The sequence below is a fragment of the Lycium barbarum genome, chromosome 10 (assembly GCF_019175385.1).
Source record: "Lycium barbarum isolate Lr01 chromosome 10, ASM1917538v2, whole genome shotgun sequence".
NCBI lineage: Eukaryota > Viridiplantae > Streptophyta > Magnoliopsida > Solanales > Solanaceae > Lycium > Lycium barbarum.
In genome coordinates, this window is record NC_083346.1 from 10052942 (window position 1) to 10071484 (window position 18543).

General features: G+C 33.9%; 2 protein-coding genes across 4 annotated transcripts; one reads left to right on the plus strand and one right to left on the minus strand.

Moving 5' to 3' along the window:
- On the plus strand, nt 1-9717 carry LOC132615681 (8-hydroxygeraniol oxidoreductase-like). Of its 3 annotated transcripts, none has more exons than XM_060330296.1 (8): nt 1-407; nt 5762-5848; nt 6256-6398; nt 6484-6521; nt 7213-7621; nt 7909-8145; nt 8791-8949; nt 9488-9717. In XM_060330296.1, the coding sequence occupies exons 2-8, from the start codon at nt 5812-5814 to the stop codon at nt 9596-9598; spliced, it is 1134 nt and encodes a 377-aa protein (XP_060186279.1). In that variant the 5' UTR covers nt 1-407; nt 5762-5811; the 3' UTR covers nt 9599-9717. The 3 variants fall into 3 exon arrangements, with proteins under 3 accessions (XP_060186279.1, XP_060186278.1, XP_060186277.1); XM_060330295.1 differs by having other exon boundaries at nt 5788-5848; XM_060330294.1 differs by having other exon boundaries at nt 2-407; nt 5751-5848.
- Nucleotides 9718-11275: 1558 nt separating this feature from the next.
- On the minus strand, nt 11276-17796 carry LOC132614281 (SEC12-like protein 1). The gene is made up of 10 exons (XM_060328697.1): nt 17520-17796; nt 16557-16651; nt 15600-15729; nt 15418-15509; nt 14375-14471; nt 14212-14284; nt 13984-14104; nt 12550-12669; nt 11764-11834; nt 11276-11673 (listed from the first exon to the last, which is right to left on the minus strand). The coding sequence occupies exons 1-10, from the start codon at nt 17673-17675 to the stop codon at nt 11486-11488; spliced, it is 1143 nt and encodes a 380-aa protein (XP_060184680.1). The 5' UTR covers nt 17676-17796; the 3' UTR covers nt 11276-11485.
- Between the last annotated feature and the right edge of the window lie 747 nt (nt 17797-18543).

The following is an 18543-nucleotide window of genomic DNA, read 5'->3' on the forward strand; positions in this document are numbered from 1 at the left end:
TTTCTTCCTTAACCAGAAGTCTCAGGTTCGAGTCCTGATATGAAAAAATTCTTAGTAGGAAATGCTTCCCTTAAAAATGGGCTCTATCCCGTGCGAATCCGGCGAATACCGGACAATGAGGAGAAAACCAAAAAAGGAAATAATGACACCGACAAATAGAGGTGCCATTATTGAACAGAAAAAATTAATGATGAAGAAAGAGAAAAGGTGGCCTACACAGGCAATTGAGAGCTTTAAAAATTGCAAATAGCCTGATTTCATTGACCATTTAGACGCCATCTCCTGCTACAAATAGAGGCATTCCCCTTCTTTTGAACAACACTTGATAGACGAATTCGAAAGACGAGATTTGGGAGAGAAGCTTTTTGTCCATTGTTTCATTCTTGAGCTACCTCAAAACTTTTGAGGTGCGACTTTTTCTCGAACTCAATTAATGCGGGATATTTTATGTATCATTTTTTTTTTTGCTAAATATCTAGATAGGCCCTTTAACTTGACACAATTTTTAAGTTAGACATTTTAACTTAGTTGGTGACCAGATAGACATCTCAACTTGGTAGAAATGCATCACTTAAACACACTAGTCCTACATGGCATATCACGTACTCTTTTGTTCAATGTAGGCGCGTGAGTCAAAGTTAGAGAACTGCTGAGTCAGCTCTTCTATCAACAAAAAATTTTTATAACCCAAATTTACCCTCATCTTCCTCAAATTTATCTTCACCATTGTTAAAAGAAAAGCCCTGGCGGCATAAACCTCTCTTCTCCATCTCTAAAAAGCACAACTACAACTAAAGTTCCATACTAATTCCTGTTTTTATATTATTTTTTTCACACATTCTCTTTTATCCCATGATCTTCATACTCGTTTGAAACAAAATGAAGCAAATAAAGGCCAAATTATTATTAGGAAGCTTTGACAGTTTAATAAACAGAGTCAGGTTTAAAATGTTAAAGACTCAAACTTCAGGCTTAGAAGGATTTTGTAAATTCCCTTTTTAACGTTTCAATCAAGACAATACCATTAATCTTGAAAATTTGCATTGATTTCCTACTTAGTAAAAAAAAAAATGCAGGTTCATAAAACTAGAAAAATTAGACAAAACGTAACCTCTTTACTTTTAGGCCTTCATCTATCAGTTAAAGAAAACCTATACTTGTCTCTGGGTTAAGTGAGAGTGGGACATGGGCGGTGGTAAGGGAGAAGAAAGAGAGATGAAGGGAACCATTGGAGAAGAAGAGTATAATAATTGATTGCTATAACTTACATGTGAATTTGCAGAAGCAAATAATGGAGAATGAAGGCAAAGTTTGATTGCTTCTTTTGGAACGAAGAAGAAGATCAAAGGGGGTTGTGCTGGAGATTTTTTTATTCCACGTGTCTCTATCTTATTCGTTCTTTGACACATCATCAGCAAGTGATGCACACGCACTTGGTTTTACTGACTTGTGTGTTTAAAAGATACATTTCTATCAAGTTGAGGTGTCTATCTGGTCACCAACTAAGTTAAAGTGTCTAACTTAAAAATTGTGTCAAGTTAAAGGGTCAATCTAGGTATTTAGCCTTTTTTTTTTTAGTTCTTGAACTACTTTTTCTGTAATTTCTTCAGGTTATTTAATGTAGAAATTATTCTAGTTTCTGTTTTTAATTAAATAGTGAAATTATTCTTCTTGAATATCTCTTCTATTTTCTTATTTAACTGATAAGAATAATTCTGTTAGTCGTACTCAGAGGCGGAGCCAGGATTTCAAGCTTGTGGGTTCGGGATTCTAATTCGTTTAAGTTATAGGGTTCTAAATTAACAATTTGTACAAATTCAATGAATTTTTCAAGACAAATACAGGGTTTAGATCAAAGTTACTGGGTTCGGCCGCACCCCCGATTACCATGCTAGCTCCGCCCCTGGTCGTACTAACTCTAGTATGGAGTCATTTTTCTCGTGTTGGGGGAAAAATGAATCCTAACATTTCTATATCATAGTAAGTATTATTACTAAACTTCACGTGGTTGAGCTGAAGCTTTTTTATTTATTTTTTATCCGCTTTACGGTAAGATGTTATTTAATTTGTTAACATCTATCTCTTTAGTACTACATAATAACATATTATTAATTTTATAATCGAGAGAGACTGAGAAGTAATACCGTTAATTATGATATTGATATATTGTTAATATTTATTTAGTGACATCTGTCTCTTTTATGTTATAACTAATTCTATATTTGTAATCGAAAGAGGCGAATAGTGCAGAAATCGATTATTTATGGTATAGATAGATTTTTAATATTTATTTAATGACATCTGTCACTTTTATGTTTAACTAATTCTATATTTAAAATAGAAAGAGGCGAATAGAACAATAATCGAACCAAAAATTCATCATTTCTCCTACAGCCAGATATTAAGCAAAATTCGTCCATTCAGTTAATATCTTTGTCCAAACTGTTTGAGTTTTGTTAATTTCATCTCCACTTTAGGTGGTTAATTGTCATCAAATTCTTTTTTTATAGCTGGCTGTTGGAGAAATTGATGAATTTTTGGTTCTTGCTTTGGAGTGTATATATATATTCAAGAATTTGGAGGATCTGTTGTCTGTTCAACTGGTGAACATATTTGTTCTCCGAGAGTGAATTTTTTCTTTGACCGCTACTTTGTCTTAAATATATACATTTAATTTCAAAAAAATTAAAGATTCTACCGGTGTTTTAAAAGGCGGGGGCGTAAGGCGGGGCGTTTTACATACGCCTCGACGAGGCGTAAGCCTCGAGGCACGGGCGTAAGCCCCATGGGTATTTAATTTTTAGTATTTCTTAAAATAATATAATTACAATAAATATTTTTAAATAGGTAAAATTACATAAAAAATAAAAGAAAACTGTAAATAAATGAAATATATATATATATATATATATATGTGTGTGTGTGTGTGTGTGTGAGAGAGAGAGAGAGAGAGAGAGAGCGCGCGTGCGCTTGATCCTCACAAAAAAAATGATCAAAGCCCATTATACACCACTTATAACTTACAATTATATATAACATAATTTTACAAGTATAAACAATACAATGAAATAAAAGTTATTATGAAATGCAAAACAATTCTAACATTTTAACTTTCAAACACGGAAAAAAACACAGTTTCTTAAAACACTATTACTATCATACTATTCATTTTATCTCCCTATAAGCAAATAATCAATAAAATTTATCAATATTACAATTAAAACATAACTTCTTCATGAACAAAAAATAAAATTATATGATAATTCTGATACATAGGACTTATGACTAATGACAAGTGAAAATGTACAATTCCGCTATGTGTTTTTTTTTAAAAAAATAAGTGATATTCACCCTCACGACGTTCTCAAATAGTAAATATCCAATACTACGACTTGTTATATGAGTTACACCCAATCTTCTATTTCTATAGATGAAAAACTATTAAGTATCATTATTTTGTTAAACAATTACGAGGGTGAATGATTTTAATTAAGAAATTTAAAATATAATTTGTGTAAGAACTGTTAGGCGAGCCTTGGGCGTTGGGCGTTGGGCGTTAGGCGTGTTTAAGGCGTACAGTTGGGCGCTTAGGGCGTAAGCCTCATAGGAACTAAGCCCCGCACGTTAGCCCCAGGGCGTTTTGCCACTGCCCTGCCCCGAGACGAGCCCCGGGGCGAGTCCTGACACTGCCTTTTAAAACAATGGATTCTACTTTTCAAATCCGTGATCAAAATAAAAAAGATTTGACTCACAAAATTAAAACTGCATCAAACAACTTGTGATGGAGGGAGTAAAATTAGCTTTGAACTAAAGTTTTAAATGCCTTTCTTGTTTATGCTTAAAACACCCAAGTTTCCACTTGTCAAGTAGAGTAGTAAAATACTCTCACATAAGTAGTGTTGGGCTATGTAATACAATTATCCAACTTTTTGCATACATTAAGGATTGTTTCGGTTTAGAGGAATATATCAAGGACTAAAATAGTTCAACCCACATACATTAAGGATCCTTATCTCGTCAAATTGTACTGGTAGGATTGTCTTGAAAGCTAATTCTTCTTTTAGGGTGTGTTCGATATGGAGGGGAAAAAAATCGGAAAATGTTTTTCAATTTTCTCATATTCGTTTCGTCAAAAATTTTGAAAAATATTTTCTTTAGAAAAACAAGTTCCTTAAAAATGAGGAAAATGACTTCCCAAACGAAAGTAGGAAAAACAAGTCTCACAAGTGACATTCCACCAAACAACCCAACACCACCACAACCCACCAAACCCCAACCACTTCCACCACCCCAACCCCAGCCACCACACTACCCAACTCACCCCCCTCCTTTTTAAAAAAAAAAAAATGTTAAATTTTTTTTATTTTTTTGTGGGTTTTCTACACCCCTCGCCCCACCCACTACGACCCCCACACCTACCACCCTTTAAAGATATTTAATTTTAAAAATAAAAAAATTAAAAACTTTTTTTTTTGTTGGTTTTTTACACAACTCCACACCCCACCCCTCCAAAACAAAAAATTGTTTGTTTTAAAAAAAAAAAGTTTTGAAAGTTTTTTTTTTTTTTTGGTTTTCTACACCAACCACCCACCCTGCCCCAACCAAACCAAAAAAATGTTTTGAATTTTTTTTTTTAAGTTTTCTACACCACCCACTCCCTCCCCCCCCCCCCCCCCCCCCCCCACCGCGCAACATACCCACCCCCATCCAAAAAAAATTAAAGTTTTGAAAAGTTTTTTGGTTTTCTACACCCCCACCCCATGATCCCTACTCCTTCACGAATTTTCTACTTCTTATATTTTATTTTACTTTTATAAGAAATTTATAAAAAATGGGAGGTTTGCGTGGTTAAATTTGGTGTGGGGTGGGTTGTGGTTGGGGGTGGAGGAAAGTGAAATGGTTGGTTGTGGGGTGGGGTGGTGAGGGGTTGTGGGGGTGGGGGTAGTAAGAAAAAAACTTCCATTTTTTTAAAAGTAAAATAAAATATATAAAATAGAAAATTTGAGAGGGATGGGTGGAGCGGTGACGTGGTGGGTGGTTGGGTGGGGGTGATATTGGGTTGGGGTGGGGTAGGGTGGGTGGTGAGGGTGTGTTGTGGTGGGACTTGGGTGTGTATTTTCAGAAAAAAAAAATTCGACTAACCAACCGAACATAAGAAAATAGTTAACAAATTCACTTATTTTTCACACCCAATCGAAATGAGAAAATAAGTAGAAATTCACTTATTTTTCAAGAACACATTTTTCTAGAAAAACATTTTTCGTGGAAAACATTTTCCTTGATACCGAACACATCCTTAGTGAAAAACTTACATCATTGTTCCATATATATTCCAGATGGTGTGAGTGAAAACTTGGTAAAATATGGGATATATTGTTAATTAGGAAAAGTTTACATTTTATGCCCTGATTTGACCTACAACAAGGTACTAACTTTTTCATAGCAACTAAGATATGGTGACCTTTTCTTGAAGTAAGGTTCCTTCCATTTACTTTGTGACCATCCCTTCGAGACCGATGTAATAGATGTTCCACATTTGTAACGTATGTATGACAATCTTTCCTTTTCAATCTGTTCAAAAGAAAATATATTATCCTTCTATATTAAAAAAGGTTTAAGTTCAAATTTCTCATTTTACCTTAATAGAATGCTTTAATAGTCATATAAACATCATGACGCATTTAAACAACAAATTCTGACAGTACTTTTGGTATGTGCTGAAAGTCTCTCTTTCTTTATTCCGTGCTCAGTCAAACTTAAGCTACTTCCATCGTTTTCTGAGTCCAGTAAACTTAAAGGGAGAAACTTACCATGGAATCAAGCAACCCAAAGGTCATCACATGCAAAGGTGTGTATTATATTGTAAGCATGGAGTGGTTTTTCTTTAATTTTAGAGATAATGGTCATAAACAAACCCGAACTATCACTTATTCACAAGTTTCACACTCCACTATCCATTGTTCCATTTTCCTACTTGAACTATCACTATCTATGTATTAAAACACACCTCGAAGCTTACTGGGTCAATTATGAGTTGTTCCTTTTTTCCTACTAGACTATCACCATCTGCACAACTAAGGTTTGTTTAAAAACATAAGTGGTGATAGTTCAGGTAGTAAATGGGAACAACTAATAATTGGGGTGTGAAACTTGCGAAAATTTGATATTTCAGGTACGTTTTTGACCATTAACTCTTATTTTAACATTACATATCGATCAGTTAAAAAGGAATATAATGCATGTGAATAAGTGCAGCTGCAGTAGTATGGAAGGAAGGGGAGAGGTTAAAGATGGAAGAGATAAAAGTGGATCCACCAAAATCAAATGAAGTTCGGATTAAGATGCTCTTTGCCAGTTTGTGCCACACTGACATTCTCTGTGCCAGTGGCTTTCCCATTGTTAGTCTATTTCCGTTCCACAAAAACAATATTCACATACTGTAAAACTAATTGGATCTTTTTGTTTGTTTTCTTCTTGGATCAGCCTTTATTTCCTCGAGTTCTTGGACATGAAGGAGTTGGGTAATATTCATCTCGAAAATCTTCTCTCTCTGTTTCTTTCTATGTATTTGTATTACTACATTGCTGTATGAGAGTTGCATTGCCGCGCAAACTACTAGAAAACATTAATTTTTTGAAGAAGTAGTTGAGAGTTTGATATAACATCATTGGATTGCAAGATAATCAAGATTCACTAGTCACTATATATGGTGCAAAACAGTTTAGTGATAAATTTGTCAAGGAAATGCAAACGTTTACTTTATCATCTGTACTTTATGTAGTGAAAAAAAAATGATACATTTGGATGTCTGATATATACTTCACCAAATTAGATATCCAAAATTTTGAGATGGCCAATGTATAGAATATATCTGTATTTGCTTCTAGTACTCGTAAAAGATGACCTGAGATATGACTGCAAAGGATGACCTTCAAAATGTGGCATACCTTTTTGCTTGTATTTTAGTCTCCAAAAGTTTGGTTACTTGTCTTTCTCTGTCTCATGCATGCGGCTCTATTTTCTTAAAAAAATTCTTTTGGATATCAAAGGCCCTAAAAAAACCTTGCCATTAATATTATATAACTAGTCATTCGTACATATTTATAGTTTATAGCTCTGTATGCAAAAAGTCAGAATCCATTAATTTGGAATTGAGCCGTGGTTGATTGATGCATGTCCTCTCCAATGTAAAATGTTTATTTTAATTTGCAGCATAATAGAAAGTGTGGGAGAAAATGTGACAAAGCTAAATGAAGGAGACATAGTGATGGCCCTTTACTTAGGTGAATGCAAAGAATGCCCAAACTGCAAGTCGGGAAAATCCAATATATGTCACAAATATCCGTTGGACCTTTCTGGTCTAATGCTGGATGGCACATCAAGAATGTCCATTAATGGAGGACAAGTATTATACCATAGTCTTAGTTGCTCTACTTGGTCAGAATATACAGTAATTAATGCCAACTACGCAATTAAGGTTGATCCCCAGAAGATTCCACTTCCACATTCCAGCTTGCTTTGTTGTGGATTTACAACAGGTTCTGGAGCAGCATGGAGAGAAGTTCATGTCGAAAAGGGCTCATCTGTTGCTGTACTAGGTCTTGGTGCTGTTGGACTTGGAGTGAGTACATTTTAACTACTATCCGTCGCCTCAATTTATAATAATTTTCCTTTTACACACATCGATGGGATATGGAATGTTTGGTCTACTTCTATGGTACGGTGCCAATTCTCATCTCATGAGTTAGTTTTGAGGTTTAATTAGGCCCAAGATTCATTTATTAACATGATATCAGAGTTGGATCCATCCGTTTGGCATGAGGACAAGCATCATATGTAACTGGATAAAGGAGTAAATAGATTGATGATGTACTATAGAAGTTTAAGAAATTTCCATAAAAAATGCAGGTGGTAGATGGAGCTCGAAGTCAAGGGGCAGGGAAAATAATTGGTGTTGATATAAACGAATTGAGACGAGGAAAAGGAGAAGCCTTTGGAATGACGGACTTCATTAACCCTAAAGATTGCAAGATATCAATTTCAGACATGATAAAAGATGTTACCGGTGGCTTAGGTGTTGATTATGTTTTTGAATGTACTGGGATTCCATCCATGCTTAATGAAGCCATTGAAGCCTCAAAATTGGTAAGTTATTCTAATTGTATAATTATGCAAGATTGACTTATGAAATGCATAATGTACAAGAATTTTATAATAAACGAAATTCAAAATATATCGCTGGTTTCCCTTAAATAATGATATATATATATATATATATATATATATATATATATATATATATATATATATATCAAAATAAATGCAATTCAAAATATATCGTTGGTTTCCCTTAAATAATGATATATATATATATATATATATATATATATATATATATATATATATATATATATATAGTGTGTGTACTTCTTACGACCCAAGCCTCTCTACCTCCACGAGGTAGGTGTAAGGTCTGCGTACGCTCTATCCTCCCCAGACTCACAGTGGGATTACACTGGATATTTTGTTGTTGTTCTTACGTCCCAAAAGAATTCAGATCTTTTTCTTTTCTTTTTTTTAACTTTAGAATTATGATATGTATACATTTTACATAGTTTCTGAAACATGCAAATTCTATTTCGAGAAGATTGAGAAGTCAATATCCGAATTTATACCGGGAATATGTAGCCTCATATTGTGAATTCGTACATTCTTTTTGGGAACTATATTTTGTTGATAAGACACAAATATGCATAAAAACTAACATTATATTCTTCTTCTCTCAATTAGGGAATGGGGACAATTGTTCTAATTGGTACAGGAAATGGGATAAGTAGGGAATTCAACTTGATTCCCTTATTATGTGGTCGAACAATGAAAGGTTCAATCTATGGTGGAATTAGAGTTCACTCAGATCTTCCTGCTCTACTTCATAGATGTGCAAATAAGGTACAATTTTCTGCATTTCTTTCTTACATTAAAGTATTTTTAGAAAAATTATTTCCTATTTATTTTTAGAAAAATTATTTCCTAGTTTTAAGGCCAAAATATTACACGGTATTGTCTATAATTAATTTGTTTACTTCGGTCATAAACTTTTTCATGGATTTGCTCTTTTTCCCATTCTCGTATTCCTATATTAGCAGCGAATTCATCCATACTATGAGTGATTTATATATACAGTGAAAAATTATGAGAGAATTTATTTATTAAGTCGCTTTTAATTCCATTAGTTTGTAATATACCAATTTATGTGGCGGTGTTAGACGAGGCATGAGCTTGAAGAAAGAAAAGAACACTTTTGAAATTTGTGGTCTAAACCAAGCTATAGAAATTTGTGTGGTTATATAGTTTAAAGTTAAATTCTTTCTAAATAAGGAAGTATGAAAATCAATTTTGTTCGCTCATAAGGTGTAACCTCTTCATAAATTCTTCAACATCTTCAGACGGTATAGACTGGATTTGTAATTAGATATTTTTTTTGCAGGAGATTCAACTAGATGAGCTTATAACTCACCAAGTTTCGTTTACTGAAATCAACCAATCATTTGAGTTATTGAAAGACCCACATTGCGTCAAGGTTCTTATCAAGTTCTAAGAAAACCAATCATGAGCATATTTTACGAGAGATTTTCATTTTTACACATAAAAGATCTGACAGATCATTTTCTTCTATTCAATTTGTAAGTGGTCATAAGTGATCATTTCCTCTTTTTTTACGTGTTCAGTTTTCTCTAGAGCTGTGGAACTAAAGTTGAGTTATATGCGGTGTAAGTTTGATTGCACTATGATATTGTAAACTAAAAGGAAAGACCATTTTAAAACGATAACAAGTTAAACTCGCCACTTTTATAGTAGGCTTAATACCTAGATGGACCCTTAAACTTGGCATGTTTTGTAAGATAGACACTTAAACTTACTAAAAGTGTATTTTTCAAGTTTTTCAGTTGTTTTGAAAACAAAAACTATATTTTTCAAACACTCACAATTTTCATGGCCAAACAAGCCCTAAATATATCACAAAATATTTTTTTTAAAATGCAAAAATAAGGCAAACGCATATACATGAGACTATAAATGTGCACTTAAACCAATAAATACTCGCTAATCGCAATTTTGCAGCTTTCAATTAACTCGGATTTTTTTTTTACACTTGAATAATTAAAAAACAATAACTTTAACCAATAAAAATCCTTAAAAAATGAAATTTCAAATTAAGAAATTTCTAAGTTCAGCATTTCAAGTGTAAAAGAAATTTCAAATTAAGAAAACTGTAAAGCCGAGAAGAAAATCCTTAAAAAAAAGAAATTTCTTAATTTGAAATTTCTTTTTTTAAGGATTTTTATTGGTTAAAGTTATTGTTTTTTAATTATTCAAGTGTAAAAAAAAAACCGAGTTAATTGAAAGCTACAAAATTGCGATTAGCGAGTATTTATTGGTTTAAGTGCACATTTATAGTCTCATGTATATGCGTTTGCCTTATTTTTGCATTTTAAAAAAAATATTTTGTGATATATTTAGGGCTTGTTTGGCCATGAAAATTGTGAGTGTTTGAAAAATATAGTTTTTGTTTTCAAAACAACTGAAAAACTTGAAAAATACACTTTGAGTAAGTTTAAGTGTCTATCTGGTCACCTTATAAGTTTATATGCTTATCTTACAAAACATGTCAAGTTTAAGGGTCCATCCTTTATAGTAAGGTGGGATTTGATGTAAACCTATTTCATAAATTTCGATCATATAAAACTTTGATTTTTCATCTTTACAGACAAATAGTTAATTTGATACGTCATGCATTAAGCAGCACGATATTGGCCGATACACCCTCAAGAAAGGGGTATCATCCCACAAAGAACGAAAAAAAGTTATAAATGTGTGTGAATATATTTTTCTATCAAATAATATGTATATACAGAAATCAGAATATGCCCACATCACTTCAAAATAATGCAAAATAATTATCAATTTGAGACTGGAAGGAATAAATGCCTCAAAACCAACATAGATCTAGCTCCAAACCCACAAATTACAAAAGGAATTGAGATAAAAGATTATTGTTTGGGTAAAATTCTGTCATATAGATGACAGGCAGAACTAAACAGGAAAAGGTGTGAACTTATGCATCATGAAGAAATCACAAATGGGGAAGGATTTTTTGAAGATTCTCAAGTTAACTTATCAATTTAAAATGAATTTTCAAACTTCTCTTTTTTTCTTTAATTTCATCCATACATTGGTCATTTCAAGAAACTTGCCACACTAGAACAACCTATAGTATGCCGCAGCACTTTCTTCTTCTAGGATCAAATATATCTTAAGAGAGATTAACACCCAAAAATACAACTACAGCCACATATTTTAACATCCATCAATTAGAAGGTATACAAGTTAAAAGCTTAAGAAATGCCTTAAAAAACTAGACTTATTTCACAATCTTTCTTCAATTCAGCCTCCTTAATTCCGTAAAAAAAGAAGCTATGAGAGCTTACAAATCTACAGGTCCAAAGCTGCTCCATTGTTCATCAGATGTTGGATCTCCATGGAGAGTTTCAATCTTTGGTCTTGAAGATGGATCAGGGAAGTTCCAGAAAGAATCTGAATTCTCAAAGAACACGTAAAATAGAATAGCTGATGCCAAAAATAATCCCAAGAGTAATAGATAAATCTGCCACTCTGCAATTGAAAAGAGGGAGAAAAAAGTCAATCGTGGAGTCAAATGCACGCGATTGTCCCCACATGCATGGAAAAGAATAAGAGACAGACCTTTCCAATCAGCTGGGACATTTAACTTAGTCACCATTGCTCCCCATTGAGAGGAAGTGGTAAGAGCAACCCTGCCAAAAGTGCACCAATGTGGACTTGTAAGTTAAAGTAGGCAAACAGAATAAGAGTTTTGATTCCCAAAAAAACAATTAATGAGAAAAATTACTCCACTAAAAGAAGAAGCTATAGAAGTATTAAATGCAAGAAGCTATGGAAGTATTAAATGCTGAGCTCTCTAATGCTACACTTTGGGCTCTGATGTAGCTTTGCTAAAGCTAATCTAACGGATGGAATAATGAAAAGGAGCACAATGAGAAGTTTTGCATGGGACTGGTCCAGGTCCAAGTTAAACCAACAGACAAACTTATAGGTGAAGCAGATCATCTCCAAAAGTTAATAGCATATAGGTCTTCTTCAATAATCAGTTTTGTAACTGGTGCATTTATGCACCAAAACAAGAAGTAGTTCATAGACATAGACTAAAGATATTAATGAAAGGTTCTTGGCATCACCCATATCTACTCATGCTTCTTGGTAAATTTGATTGGCCAAATCGTATATAAGACCATCAGAAAAACCTCCATTTTCACCCTTAAGTCACGAGTTACATCTACTACAATTTCTTCTTATAACTCCATATATAACTTGTGGAGAAAAAAGGCAAATGCTATTGTTTAGAATTCCTTGAGAAACATGGCTTCTAAAACAAAAGGCATAAGCTTCAGAACAGATGACCAATGAGTGAGACTCATACTCTATAGAAACTTATTGCTAGAGTAATTGTACCTTTCACTAGGACAAAACTCCAAAGAAGTGATATTGGTACCCAAGTGCATTCTCTTGTGCAAGGACGAGATCTCCATCTTTTTCACTTCAACAACACAGACATCACCATCTTTGCTTCCCCTGTAATTAAATGACAAGAAGAGATTCAGATGAATGCATTAACAAACTAAAACCTGCTGCAGATAGGTATGGCAATTGGTAGTGCAGGTTACAGCCTATGTGGGACCCGGGGGGGGGGGGTTGTTCAGCTTATGTGGGTGCGGGGCGGGTTGAGTTAAGACACAACTAGGTGTAAATTTTAAAGTTGAAGTTCTGGGGGGAAGACATAAGCAAACGAAACTTCACAGATAAATTCTCGATATCATAAATCTTTTGGAATATTAAAAAGCTTATTCTTAGTTTATGGAATTTTGATTCGAAAATATTATTCCTGATTGTTAAATTTTGATCTGAAACTTATTCTTCACTTGTTTTATTATGTTTTATGTTTCTTTTTGTTTGTGGTTTGTAAGGTTCAGAAATAAGCACGTGAATGTACATGTTAAATCAAAACCATAACAAAATGGAAAAGAAGTAAATAACTCTGTTTTCCTATATAGTTTAGATAGTAGATACTACGTAAAATTTTAATTTTCTCAGGGATAAAAAGAATGAACACACTGTTTGAAAGAACATCTCTTCCAAACTGATCGGTATAGTAAATCTTTCATCATCTATTTCATTTCTATCAGCTTTTAATTACCTATAGTTTAACTCTAATTTTTTGTATTGTAGTCACGGAAAAAGTAACGGGAAGCAAATCTAATTTGAGAAGCTATACTAAATAATAATTACCTATAATATAACTCTAATTTTGTATTACCTAAATAGCAAAATGGAAAGAAAAGAAATTATTAAGCGGGACGGGATAACGAGGGGCGGTGCGGGTGGATTGAAAACAATCAAAAAAACTATGCAGGGCGGGGCGGGGCGGCCCAAAAGTTTTGCGGTTTAAGTCTCATTGCGCCCTGCCCCACCCCATTGCCATCCCTAGCTGCAGAACACCAAAAGACAGGCCTATAGACCATGTATTGGAGGGAGACATTCATTCAGAAAAGAGAAGTCAAGAGTAGCAGAAGAACTGCAATCATGCAAAAAGTTCAAGAAAAGACTAGGTGTTTTAGCAAGATGGGAACTTCAAGCGGAAGAAATAGGAGTCAGATGCTACTCCGTTTTAGGTCCCCTTCATGCCTCATTTCGCCCTATCTCATCACGAAATTTTAAATGTCAAATCTACTCAATGACTCATTCAACATCCATGTAAAAACAATAATTTAATCAAGATTCACAATTGCAAAATCGATGCCAAATTCCAATCTTTAGCTTCAACAGTGTGACGCTGATGATAATTGAATGTCAACATGACTAAGAGAGACAAAAGGATAGAGATCTTACAATGCAAGATATTTCCCATCCAAACTAATTGACATAATGGAAGCTGGCTTTTTTAACAAGCTTTTATGTCCAATTTTCTTCCATGTAGTGATGTCCCAAACTGCAATTAATGTCTTATTGCCTGTTTTGTTGACCACAAGTTCAGATAGTTACACAATACTTTCAATAAGAAAAGTTACACAATCTTAAGCAACTAACTTCATTAACTAAAGACAGACTTTGGCATACCTTTCTGAACAGTAGTGAACAAAAATGGTTTTGTCCCATCTTTAGAAAACCTGCAGAGCTCAATATTCTCATCCTGCAATGTGGAAGACAGGATATAACAACAACGTAAAAAGGGATAGCCAATTGTCTGACAGGTGAGACCGTCATATTATTCAGAACTTACTGAATTTCGTGTTAAAGTTACTGGAACACCATCGCTTGTGTTCCATATTCTGGCAGCACCATCTGTGGATGTGGAAGCTAAGAATTCTGAATCTAAGCTGAAGAAATATAGAAGTAGGGAAAAGAATTTAAAATCTTGGTCCAGACATCAACAAAGGAACAATAATTCTTAAACTTCCATAATACATGGACTCAGTATCATTTCTACAACAGCAATAAGACGCTCAGTAAATAAATTAAATATCTTTTAAGTCATTTGATGTTTTCTAGGAAGATTTTCATAATCATACTCAAAAATTAGATTCACACTTCAAAAATCAAAGTATATACCATGAATGCAAATCCATCTATATGCATGAATTATAGGATTTCTTGATTGGAAATGAATCGTTCTTGAACATATCTTGGTCGCAAATTGTATCATTCTTGATCATATCAACGTGTTTAGTTCTTCTATGACATTCCTCATTTATTTAGTATAACCAAAAAAGGATTAAGAATAACTCTGATCCAAATTCAGTTGGTGTACTTTACATCCGATGCTATTCAGCTTCAAGCTAAAATTCCTGCAAACTAGATTACCCACTAAGCTCCCTTTTCACTTTTAATTCCACATGAAAACAAACTACTTCCAACACTCGCAAAGGAACACGCAAAGCAACAGCAACAACTTGAAAGTCCGAATTGATGCGACAGGTTAACCAAAAAGCTAAAATCCACATGGAGACTATAATTGGATGAGAAAAGCACTTCATTCTGATCTTTAAAGTGAAAAATCTACATCATATTGGTTAAAATACCCAAGACTGAGATCCTTCATTTCATTTTTCCATAAATTCGTTTCCTAAATATAATTGACGTTTTCAGCATTAAAGTCTGAGAAAGTAAAAGAACAAGATGGATCACTAACTGATCAACTTCATTGCAGGAACATGCAAGTACACAGTCCCGAAGATTATCGGTCCCCAGAAATAATATCAGGTAAACTTTCACATATCATAAGTAACCGATGCACAACTATAATCTGAGTAAAGCTAAATATACCTGAAATCCATGTCTCTGAATGACTTGTGAGCTTTAGGTTCATCCACAACAATGCGCATGGTTGGCCACTCAAAAAGTCTGAAATGTCCATCCTTCAAAGATTCAAAGGAAAAGGAAGTCAGAACAATGAGGTAAGATCCTCAGCGAATATAAGAGAAATAATCTTTCACATAATTGCTCACAACTCCGCCTGTGGCTAATTTGGAGCCATCAACACTAAAGGCCATGCATTTTTGTGGACCAACATCTTCGAGATCAAACTCCTTGCGCACAAGTTTTATATTATCTTCATGACCATATAACTCAAACAACCTGCATGAAACAGCAAACAATATATCCTCTTCCCAGGCTAAGAAATAAACAAAAAGCGTGACAATAATCATAATAAAAACTCATACTAGTTATCTGTATGTTCCTTTGTTAGCTGACAAACCTAATCCGTAATGGAAAAGATAACTAGTGGCCAAAACAAGACCTGAATAATTTTTTCTTCAAAAGGGAGTCAGCACAACTGAAAGTTGTATAACATATGTCCACAGTGGAACATAGTCCTACATAGAATTTATAGATAAAACCAATACATAACTAAAAAAAAGTCTTTCACCAATAGATGAAGAATCACAAATGCAACAGCGTATCACAGTAAAGCGTCGTCCAACCACTGCCACTTGCATCACTAGCAAACAGGTCCCAAGATGTTATGACCAATTTTAATTAATGATGCCAAATTAGAATTTTCCCCTATTAGGAATAATAAAGTAAGAGAAGTAATTCACAAAGTTTCTACAAGGAAACATGTCATTATAATATATATACTCATGGACTGACAGTACTCAATTCAGTTTATATACCGTGTAGTAATACAATTACCAATCATTTATTTCATGAATCACAAAAGCAAATCACAAGAACTGAAAAGGAAAAGCTGTGACAAATGGTGGCATTTATAAGCTTCATTCAATAGACAAGCAAAGCCAAAAGCAACAATTTGATATCTAAAGGCATTCAATTCATGCATTTCTTGCTTAAGAAACTACCAATTGCCAAAATAATCAATCTTTTTCACAACAAAAAGCAGTAAATGAATCAAGTTCAACAAGAACTAAGACAAAAAAGGGAAACAGGGTTTCAATAATTACTTGCAACCAGTAGTGGTTGAGCACACAAATTCATCCCCACTAGGATGTACTGCAATGCGCACTGGATCACCACTTTCCTCGAACACATACTTCGCCTATAACCAATACCCACAAAGGAAAAAGTTCAAATTCACCACCAACAGCAAAATCACAGGAAAATAAGCCATATTAGTGGCAAATATGCCCAGTGATGGCGATAAGCGGAGCCAAAAACAGTGGCTATAAGGGTGTGTCCGGTATGAAAGAAGACATTTTCTGGAAAACATTTTTCTCTAGGAAAATAAGTTCCTTAAAAATGAGGAATATGACTTCCCTAATAGAAGTACGGAAAACAAGTTTCACAAGTGACATTCCACATTGATCGTCTCCTCCCCACCACCACCACCCCCACCCAACCCCCATCCCCACCCCCCAACACGCCCTTTTGAGACCCCGAAAAATGGACTAATTCCTTTTCTTAGGAACAAATACAAGATTCATTACTACAAAAAGGATAATAGTAACACTACCATTAACTACTTCATTTATGAATTTCAACCCCACTCCCACGAAACCCCCAACTCCCACCCAACCCCAACCCCAACCCCACCCCACCCCCACCACCCAACTTCCACCATCCCCACCCCACCCCATAGTATTTGTAGATTACATACAAATGATTTTAGGATAATATTTTCTTTCTTACGTACCGAACACAACAAAATTAGCAAGAACCTACTTATTTTACTGAAAAACACTTCCCAAGAAAACATTTTTATGAAAAACATTTTCCTTCATACAGAACACACCCTAAGTGTTTATGCTAATTCCAACTTATTGCCACAAAAAAAGTAGTGGGTTCAGTTCAGTAACCAACAATATACACAGTTCACAAATTACACCAACAAATTTAAAACTGTACTTAAATTCATCAATAAGTAAAATTATTATTTTTTCTTTTTTGGAAAATGAGAAAAAGGGTACCTTGGGATTATCAGAAAGAGAAGTAATCTCTGTATCAAATGAGAAAATCTCGAGCGAAGAGGACTTTCCAATCACAACCAGATGCGCGTTTTCTGGCCGTTTGATCCATGATGCACACGTCACTTTCCCCTCCTTAGTAACATCACCACCGTCCATTTAAACCCTCTTTCTCTCTGTGTGTGTATTATCAAAGGTACAAAGAATGGCGGAAAAAAAATGGGAAATTTATATTATTGATATTTTGTTGTTAGTTAATGGGAAGGACAGTTGAGTTTTTGTTTTCTATTTATGAGTTTATGTTTTGTGTTTTTAATAAAGTTGTGTGAAAATGTCTAAGGATGTGGTGGGTCCCATCCCAAAACTATATATAGAAACCGGCGATGTGGGGCCAAAGGGAGTATAGTCAATGGATATTTTTGAATATTCCCATTTCACAACTAATATGCATTGTAATTACCCAATTATACAATGCAACGCACTTGCACGTCTGTTTATTTCTGGCAAAAAAAAAAAAAAAAGATAAAGCAACTATTATGTGTTGACTAATTAAACAAGAGGAATAAAACAAACGAAAATGAAGATAAAAAGTAGACAACTTGTGTATTCCAAAGTTTCACATTATAGAGCCGACTTATTTTAGGTGCTTTTAAATTAAAATAGTTTTTTAGCACTTTTGTGGTATAAAAAATGTGTTTTTAAGCACTTTATTTTTAAATCAAAATGACAAAAATAAGTCATAAGCTAGAATTTCTAATTTATGATTTTTAGCTTATAAGTCAAAAGTCATAAGCTCATTCAAACGAGCTCATAGTACTTTCTTCCAAACGCGGTGGCACAATTTGAGTTTATAGGTTTTAAATTCATAATGAGTTCGTAACTTGTCTTAGTTAGTGGGTTAGCAATTTAATGTTTATGCATATTTAATAAATTTTCTAATGCAATTATATAATCTAAGTAAAAGCTATTTGGTTCGCTTGAACTGTATCTAATTCTAATGCTCTAGCTCCACCTCTACTCTCTTAGT

Bases quoted from the DNA above. Each gene is read 5' to 3' on its own strand.
- LOC132615681 (XM_060330296.1), top strand. From the start codon at position 5,812: ATGGAATCAAGCAACCCAAAGGTCATCACATGCAAAG. The intron at 6,399-6,483 runs GTTAGTCTATTT...TTCTTGGATCAG, and splicing joins GTGCCAGTGGCTTTCCCATT to CCTTTATTTCCTCGAGTTCT. The intron at 8,146-8,790 runs GTAAGTTATTCT...TCTCTCAATTAG, and splicing joins CCATTGAAGCCTCAAAATTG to GGAATGGGGACAATTGTTCT.
- LOC132614281 (XM_060328697.1), bottom strand. From the start codon at position 17,675: ATGGACGGTGGTGATGTTACTAAGGAGGGGAAAGTGACGTGTGCATCA. The intron at 15,730-16,556 runs GTAATTATTGAA...TGTTTCATGCAG, and splicing joins TCAACCACTACTGGTTGCAA to GTTGTTTGAGTTATATGGTC. The intron at 15,510-15,599 runs GTGAGCAATTAT...GAATCTTTGAAG, and splicing joins AATTAGCCACAGGCGGAGTT to GATGGACATTTCAGACTTTT.